The sequence below is a fragment of the Nicotiana attenuata genome, chromosome 3 (assembly GCF_001879085.1).
Source record: "Nicotiana attenuata strain UT chromosome 3, NIATTr2, whole genome shotgun sequence".
NCBI lineage: Eukaryota > Viridiplantae > Streptophyta > Magnoliopsida > Solanales > Solanaceae > Nicotiana > Nicotiana attenuata.
Genome location: NC_031991.1, coordinates 29,585,294 through 29,594,914, shown reverse-complemented (window position 1 = coordinate 29,594,914; position 9,621 = coordinate 29,585,294). Strand labels below are relative to the sequence as shown.

The window sequence follows — 9,621 nt, the reverse complement described above, 5'->3', positions numbered from 1 at the left end:
TGCGGGATTTTCCCCTTATGCATACAAATGATAAAATACGAATTCCGTTTACAACACACTGTGAAAGCTATATACATAAGAGCAAAGAAAGAAATAAAACGTCCCCCCCTCGGGGACTATGGCCCGCCGGCCCCTTCCTCGCCATCTTCAGCATCGGACAGAAGGAACTTGGCATCATACTCCCCTCCCTTGGCTTGCTCGATCTCTTCCGAGAGATGAAAACCTTTGGCATGAATCTCTTCGAGGGTTTCCCTCCGAGATTTACATCTTGCATACTCCTTGCTACTACTAGCACGATCAAGGGCTCTCCTCAGCTCGGCTTTAGCAACAACAACACTCTTCGAATAGGCTGCCGCTCTCTGGTCCACCCTGGTGCTGCTCACCACTATCTCGTCCCGGGCATTCACCACTTCGGCTTTCGCCTCCGAGAGCTCGGACGAAAGCCTTGCGATCAGATTTGCCCGTGCCAACTCATTCGCATAAACGGTCCGAAGCTGTATCTCGAGAGCAGAAGCCATGGCTAAGGCACTCTCTTTGGCTGTAGAATGGGTACTTACACGGGCCTGCAGCTCATTGAATTCACGTTTGGCTCGACCAACCTCGCCCCAGCTGTCCCATCTCCTCCGCCTTGTTCTCCAGCTGAAGTATCAAAACATTAATCCGTAGGGATAAAAGGAGAAATGTAAGCCAAAATGGAATACAGGGTACCTGTCTTTCTAGGCAGCTTTCGCGGCTCCGATTCCGGTCCACCTCACGCCGCAGGGAAACCAGCTCACTTTTTTTTTCTGGACAAAGAAGCTTAAGGGATTTTTCCTTGTCCAAAGCCTCCCGCAGCGGGGCCTCGCAGTGAAGCAGCTCGGATTTGAGCCTGTCAAAGTCCTACGAAAGAAAGCTAAATGAAGAAAAAGAAGAGTAAAGGATCGAACTAACCTCGCAGTAATTGAAAACTCACCATGAGGCCGAACCGATGAGCCTCACCAAAGGCCGAGCAAACGTCCAATGGCTTACCACCCTCCGAAGATAGCTGATCGGTCGGATCGTCTCTTTTTAACCGCTGAGAAGGAGTCGCCCCAATGAAAGCCCCTTCGCATCCCGGGGGCCCTTCCCGTTTTTCATCGATCCTCGATCCCAAGGATGGCAATCTCCCCTCCTCTACCGGAGGACACGGCCTCATTTCGGAAAAATCTCTGACGCCTGCGGCAGATGAGTTAATAAGCCAAAAAGAAAGGCACCATTTTCAGGAAGAAAGACACCGGACACCTACCGTGATGCTTCGCCTCCCATCTCCCTTTGGATAGATCTCGCCATCGGCGCCTATCGTGAAACGAGCAAGCTCCCAACTTACGAGACCACTCAGCTAAATCGGGGACCTCATTCGGCGACCGATGAGTTGCTACAAATATGGAACGAAAAGACATCACTACGAAAGCCCACCTACGGTCAAAACGATGATAGTTCAGATGAGACACTTACGTGTGAAATTCCATTTCTCAAGAAATGGCAAAAATTCTGTAGGGATGACATCGGTCGTTCGAATCCGAACGAACCGATTCATCCATCCATGGTCCTCGCCCTCTTCATTACAGGCGATAGGGACTCGGGTAGATCGACGTTGCAAAGCGATCAAACCCTGATAACGCGGTGGTCGATATAACCTCACGAGATGACTAAGGGTAAACTCAATCTCGGCCTTATCGGCGAAATATCTCATCGTGTGCACTATTTTTCAAAGGGAGGGGTGAGCTTGCGCCAAGGTAACTCGATTTCCCCGGCAAAAATCAAGCACGACCCGATCGGGGGGACCCGACGCGAAAATATATGTGTATACGCTAAAAAAACCCTCAACGTATGTCATGATGCTCTCCTCGGAAGAAGGTACTTGTAATACCGCTCCTTCTCCCCATCCGCAATCTTTTCTGATCATTTTGAGGTCTTCCTTTCCCACTGATGAGATGATCCTCGACACGGGCTCCCGGTGACCCGGAACATTAAGAGGCCTCCACGACGTGATAGCTCTCCTCGAGGCAAGGCACCTCGAGGCTCGCTCACCGGGCACCGGCGGTGTGTCGCTATCACCGACCGAATACGGAGTGTAAGAAGAACTCCCCTCTCATTGGCTGTCAGACGTCGATGTAGCAGTCATGCCTACGACGGGATAGGAGGAGAAGGGCGAGGATTGGGACAAAAATCCTGAGTTGGAACAATGGAAAAACTAGCACGAAACACCAGGTTCTTTGAAAGAAGTAGTCCCTCAAAGCAGCGGAGTCGCCATTGAAAAGGCAAATGAATGAATATATAGGGGCAGAGCAGCAACTGTCCGCCTACCCAAAATGCCAATTAATCTTGGTCGCATTAATGTCGCCTTCTCCTAGGGAAACATACTGACATAGTCGCTCTGAGCCCCTTTTTACCAGATTGAGAAAATGTTGTTGCCCCGCAGAATTCAAGAAACTGCGAGGCTTCGGGGGCCCTCGATATCGCTAGCACCAGCCCGATAGAAGCTGCCGATTTAACCTCAGGGCACGGCCTGACTTAAGGATCCCGATCACTCCAAAAGCAAATTTCGAAAGGCTAACATCGAAAGTCGAGAGGTTAAAATCGTGAGAGCAAAGGAACAAAAAGAAAACGGAAAGAAGAAAAATACCTCTTTTTACATTGCCAAAAACGTATCTACAAGAGACATCATTACAAAATCCATCCCCCGGGGATTACATACACATAAAGACTACTCTTCATCTCCGTTATCTTCGTCCTCATCAGGGAAAATCAAAAGTGCCACTTCCCTCTCCAATTCACGTGCCTCCACGAGATCAGCTGATAGATCGACGCCCTTGGCATCAATCTCCTCCAGGGTTTTTCTCATTGCCTCCGCCCTGGCATGTTTAATAACCCGAGCTAGTTTCTGATCAACTGCTATCGATATGTCACGAGCTATTTTGTGCGCCGTGGCCGCATCCTCCAGATAAGTAGCAGCGTTTCTTTCAATCTTGGACTTGGCCGCATTCAATGCAGCGATCTCCTTGCGAGTGTCCTCGAGAAGATCGTGAGATGAAGCCAGTTCCGCAGCCGATACCTCATTTTGCTTCCTCAGCCTGAGGATCTCCGCGTTCAGTCGACTGATCTGCAAATCATTTTGCTAAACCTGCAAAAGGAAAGTAAGCCGATCTACATCGAAGTATGGGTGAAAAGGTTGGGTACAAGCAGGACGGAATACCTGCGCAGCGAGATCGGCCTTTTTCCCGGAACGCTCTCTCCATAGCGGCCCGGAGCTCTCCTGATTCTTTCTCTCCTCGGGCAGAATGAGCCTCCGATTCCCGCAGCATAGAATCAAGCTTCTTGCACTCCTTCTCACGGTAAGAAATCTCCTCGCGGAGCTGAAAGATGGCATGACCGTACATATCCTTGCACTACGGCACAACGAAAGAGTTAGAAAAGAAAAACGAAGAACGACACCCAAGACTAAAAGAGGCATACAAAAGACGACTACCACATGCTGCACGGATCTCTCCGCCGCTTTAACGGTGCCAGGAACATCAAGACCGATGTTATCACTAACACCGTCAAAGATGTTAGCAAGTGAGCCTCCCCCCATTGGGAGGAGTCCCCGTTTTGACGACGCTCGCATTTCGAGCGTCCCTCAGTTCCCGCGACGAGAGCTGAAAGCACGAGATAAAATCATTTATGTTGCCGATTTCCCCAAGAGGCAACCCCTGCTCCTGAAAAGCTCCGGGCCTAGACCCTTCAGGATCGATGGCGATGGTCCCCCTAGCGGAAACTGCGCCAAACTCAGTCATGCGATCCGAGGTCACATTAACACCCTCCTTGAGGGCCTTCGGTCTACGGGACCGACCCGAGTCGGCCGTCCCAGATTCAGCGGCCTCCGATCAAGACACCTGCGGGGCTCCCACATTCGACCTCGTCCTCCGCGCTAGCAGACACTCATCGTCATCCTCATCTACAGCATAGGGATTTGACCCTACAGTTGAAGCAGAGGTCCTGGTAGCGGCTTGATGCTTGAGTGGTCTGGGTTTCTTTGCCGCGGGAGGATCAATAGCCGCCTTACCTTCCATCTTCTTGCCCTTGCCGGGCTCTGACGCTGCCACTTCGCCGCCACGGGGCGGCCTTATTAGCATATTCTCGCTGAGACCTGAACAAACGCAGTAACCGCAAGCTGTCATCACAAAGGACGCAGGGAGAAATGCAAATCGGAGGCATAGGCGGTAAGGAAACTCTACCGTGATTCTTGGCCACCCATCGCTCCTTGGCCAGGTCAGTGCAGGACCGAACAAGATATGGGAACGCCTTGTCTAACTGTTGGATCCATCCTGGCAAATCCGGATCTGCCTCGGGGTACCAAGCAACGGCTGCAGGAGACGCAGAGAGGTCGTCATTCCAAAAGAAAAATATTACTTATAAAACACGGTTAAGGGAAAACTGCTTATGTTGTGTGTTCCATTTTTCTGGAAAAGGCATCCTCCGGGCCGGGATGATATCCGAGGTCTTTACCCGGACGAACCTGCTCATCCACCCTCACCTTTCCCTCGTCGACGCTCGAGAAAAATGATTTCTTGGATCGATGATGGATCCTAATCAAACCTCAATAAAATCGAGGGCTATACATCCTAATCAAATGGTTGAGGGTGAAGGTCTCGCCCTCAACCCCTTCGGTGAAATAATAAAGCATCAATACTATCCTCTAGAAAGAAGGGTAGATCTGACCAAGCGTCACTTGGTACTTGTCGCACAAGTCAAGGATAACCGGGTCTATCTCCGAGGGAGAGGATTCAGAAGAATTATCAGTACCCAAGGTGAAAGGGTAGGTATACACATGAAGGAAGCCGGCCTTATGGTCCATTATATTCTCACTAGGATCGGGAATCTCCACCTCCACTGCCTTGCCCCATCGATAGTCTGTCCTCGCCGTGTCTATGTTAGTCAGGACGCTAATATATCGGGACACATGTTCACACTGGTCCGGTGTGGATGAAGTGGCATCGATGGTAAAATCTTTCGACATATTAAGATTGGGTGGAGTGCACTGTTCCAAGGAAGGTATCGCTCTGGTTTTCTCTTTAGGCGATCAAGATGGTGATGCGGCTTCGTTCCGCCGAGGGACCGTTCTAGAAGTCCTAGCCATATCAGTGGTAAAATGTTTTCTCTAAAACAAGATGGAAGAGTGTAGAAGATGATGGGTTTCGACTCGCGAATTTGAAGATGCGGAGTATCAAGCAATCGATATATTTATAGGAACCGCTTGGGCAGCGGCAAGGACGAACGGATAGGCAGTTCGTGGGTTCCTCGATAATTGCATTTGATGGCGACCCTCGCACGATTTTCTGGGGTATGGCATTTAATGCTCTTATAGGTTGACGTTAGGACAATGATGCCCTCGAAATGGCAGTTCAAAATCGTTTCTTATTACATCATTATAAGAAACACAGAGACTATCTGTATGCGGTAAAATCGGAGGGCCTGATTTCTCTTCAGTAGGGCATTTCTGGGAGATCATTTCGAGACCTCGAGGCTGTGAGGTCGCAGTCGAGTTCTCCCACTCGAAGTCCACTAACACTCGGTCTAATGGCAATACCCGGGGATGGGGAGTTCCCAAGGCGTACAGCTAGCACCGGCAGAGCCTGGTGCTACCGAGTTGTCCCATCCCCCTTTTCTTCTCAATTAATGCTTTTGTACTATGTCAGGTTTCCCCACCTATATAAGGGGGATTCTTACTATTTTGTAAGGGACTGATGTTGCTCCAAAGACTCTACATGAAATATATGATAACTCTCTCTTTTTCTCTCTAATACACTCTCTTGATATTGTTGCTCTATCTTATTATCTTCGTACTCGTTCTACATTTATTGCTTGTTCTTGGCCATAAAGAGCCTCCTTTAACATTATTGCACCTGTTAGCCCTTCCCCGATTGCCCCTGATAGCTCGAGCCAGAGCTCGGGACCCGACCTCGACCCTAAATCGACCAGCTCGAGGCCCCGAACGGCTATCTCTCAGTTTGATTACCGCTTTATTTTAGCTCGCATCTCGCCCTTAAACTTCACACACATAACATCAACTGCTTCACAACTAGCATAAAAATAGATCACGTATTTTTAGAGTCCCATCAACAAATTTAGTTATTATTACCATTTTCACGGTAAACACATATGAATGGGCCTTAAAATGGCCAGCCCAACCCATCCCTAAGAGGGTCACGGGCTAGGGTGGGTCGGCCCTTCAATTTTTTTTTAGAAAAAAGAATTTATTTAAATCCTTAAATATTTTCTCGTGACATAGTCGATTAATCATGTGAACAATTTTTGTTTGCGTATAGCGTACAAAAAACTTGATATTTGAGAGGAATCTCGTAATTGAAATACAATTTCCCTATATCTCTACTTTTTTTTTTAAAGTTACATGAATATTTTCTTAATACTTTTCTTTCATTTTCCTCAGATTCAGGGATTGCTTCAATAAGTTTATATGCCGAGGTTTTTTTTAATTCAGGATTAACATTATTTGCTGATTTCATCATTATAGTCCATGAAATTTCTAAAACTCCTGAAATTTGCTAGTGGTCAATTTTTTTTTTGTGTGTGTATTTAAAATTGATCTTTTTCTATATGAAGAGTAGTTTAAATATTAATAATATATTAAAGTAATCCAAACTAATCATTGGCCACTTAAAGTAATATTTTCTTTTGAATAAAGATTATTATTGGCCACCTAAAACTTTTCGTGTTCATTATTAATTAAGCTAAATAAAAACTAATTTTGTTATATTACATGCATGTAAAAAAAATATAAATTCTAGTTGATATGGAAGGTAAATGAGCAATTTAGGGCTGGGGAATGAGGATTATAGTTAATAGTTTTTTTAATTTTTATTTTTTAAAATACTAAATATTTGATAGTTAATTAATTTTTAGCCACGGGCCGGCCCAAGCCCAGCCTCGGTCAGGCCTCAAGGGCCAGCAGACTGACTTGGATCGGGCTTATAAGCCCGATCCAAGTCTTATGGTGATAAGAGAAGAAGAGATTTAGTATTCACAATTGGAGACAAAGTGTTCCTATGAGTCTCCCCTATGAAAGGTGTAATGCGGTTTGGGAAAAGAGGCAAGTTGAGCCCCAGGTTTATAGGACCGTATGAGATACTAGACCGAGTGGGAGCGGTGGCTTATCGTTTGACACTTCCTCCTGAGTGGTCCTTTATTCATCCAGTTTTTAATGTCTCAATGCTGAGGAAATGTATATCAGACTCATCTCAGATAATCGAAGCCCCTACTATACCACTTGATGAAAAGTTGTCTTACGAGGAGGAGCCGATGGCAATTGTTGATAGACAAGTAAGAAAGCTACGGTCAAAAGAGATTGTGTTCGTTAAAGTCTTATGGAGAAATCATACCGTTGAAGAAGCCACTTGGGAAGTAGAAAAAGATATGCAAGCGAAGTATCCTCATTTGTCTCAGTCTACAGGTACGAACTTGGGTTAAATTCGGGGACCGAATTTCATAAGGAGGGGAGGATGTAATACCCTATATTTTTATAAGGGTGTATCGGTCATTAGCATAATAATAATAATAATAATAATAATAATAATAGTAATAATAATAATAATAATAATAATAATAATAAATACAAGAAAATTGGAAAAAAAAAAAAAAAAAAAGAAGAAGCCTATGTTTATATAATGAAGGGATGAAATTAATGGGCCGTAACCCATTTGGTCAACAGTAAGGTGAGATAGAAAAGAGGAACAAGGGATTTGGGAAAGAGAAATAAAATTAAAAAAAAAAAAACCTTCAGTCATCGTAAGCATCAAGCAGAAGGGTTTCTGGTGCTCCATCGTGCTCCATCCAATACCACGTTCTACTTAGAAGAATTAAATATCTTGACCCTCAACAGTAGAATTCCAGGTAACTACATATATGTTTCCTCCTATTTGAAGTAATATTATTTTTTTAAAGTTTAAATAAATATGAGGTTGTAATTTGATTGAGAATTGGGGAAAAACAACAGGAGGTTTTAGAATAAAGGAAGAAGGAGAAGATAGCAATGTATTTTAGTTAAACTAGTATCTTTATATACAGAAACTAGACCATATATAGTGAAATTTAATATTAGGATTGAGTTTGGAACTCGATTCTGGGTGGGTAACAGTAACATGAATTTCCATGTGAAACAAATTAGTTCCTGAATAACTTTGAACCTAGAATGAAGCAACTGTTGAGAATTTATTTTAATAGTATTATGATTGTTGAACAGACAATATCCTTAAGTGACGCTAAGATGTTGGTTACAAAAAATTGTAATTCGCTATCACTTAAATTTAGTGGATTTCGGGGTCAATTGATAGTAACACTAAACTTATATGATTTATAGATTGCACACGAATTGAGCAATTGGATCAATAAGAAGTCGAGCTTTGGTTAGTTGGCTTTGAGAGGTGAGTAGTAACCTTACCTCATTTGTATTTCTACAACTAGCATGATTTATATATGATTTTAATATGAGCATGTTACCGACTAATTTGAATCTGCATGTGGGACAAGTCCTTTACTGGATATGATACTACTATATTTATTTTAGACTATTATAGTTATTCTGAATATTCTCATTGTTACCGAATACGTTTTACTGTTACTTGAGATAAGATTTACCGTTATTGAAACGAAATTACATGATTTGATAAAAAAAAACCGAAATGCGCTATATTGTTTTAAAATATTTTCTACGAGTATATACGGATTACAGAGACAAGTATAAATGGGAGTAGACATTGAAGGATCCCGTAGCTAACGGCGGGTTCGTTAGACCTGGTGCACCTTGTAGTTACTGATTACCGTTATAGCCCTCGCTAGCGGGAAGGTAGAACTAGCATACCGTTACCGATTTCTCTCGAGTAGGACTACCGTTATATTTGACTTCTTGCAAAGAAGTCCACAGTTATACCGATTACATGATCCGTTCATTGAAACCTCCCAAATTTCAATATTGATATTATACACTGGTTACCGAGCTTATTACTGAATTGTTAATTATATTATACTACAAGAAAAGCGTGATGAGACTGGAAATTATTTATTGTTTCTGAATGAGCATTTTTATGTTATTTTTTATTTGGGATACTAGCATGTTTTCTGACTTGTCCCCAAATAAAAACGGTTGTGGTCAAGTGTTATTACTCACTGAGCTAGCGACTCATTCCCAGCTAATTTTTTTTACAGAGACAGCAGTTGACGCGGGCGAGGATTTCGTTAATTAGAGCGCACAGGTTGATAGTTCTTGGTGAGCCTCGCACTTGTTCGCGTGGGCGGAGATTTTATTATATTGTTATACTCTTTTCTTTGAACTCTTAGAGTCGCTCCATAGTAATTAATTTAGTGTGTCATGAGTATTCTTTTTGTTATTTTAGCCTTATGTTGAGTATCGTTCTCATTTATCAAAGTTGGAGATAAATTAGTATTTCTAGTGGTTACTTGGTGGTTTAGTTATGGTGGAGACTTGTATTGGTTAATTGACAAGTTGTCAATTGTTTGGTATGATATTATGTATGTTGGTTGCTGTATTTGAGACGTAAGGGTAAATTTTGGGATACGTACCAAAAACGAGGGGTAACTCGTGTCCGT

At 43.8% G+C, this 9,621-nt stretch overlaps 1 protein-coding gene and 1 long non-coding RNA gene across 2 annotated transcripts; both read left to right on the top strand.

Moving 5' to 3' along the window:
• Nucleotides 7,090-7,485, top strand: LOC109224251. The gene has a single exon (XM_019388838.1). It carries the CDS (start codon nucleotides 7,090-7,092, stop codon nucleotides 7,483-7,485), a length of 396 nt encoding a protein of 131 aa, XP_019244383.1.
• On the top strand, nucleotides 7,715-9,259 carry LOC109224575. Its single transcript, XR_002067718.1, has 3 exons — nucleotides 7,715-7,908; nucleotides 8,375-8,438; nucleotides 9,220-9,259. It is a non-coding gene; the product is annotated as an uncharacterized LOC109224575 (long non-coding RNA).

What these genes read in the sequence shown, in the direction of transcription:
- LOC109224251 (XM_019388838.1), top strand. Translation starts at nt 7,090, where the DNA reads ATGCGGTTTGGGAAAAGAGGCAAGTTGAGCCCCAGGTTTATAGGACCG.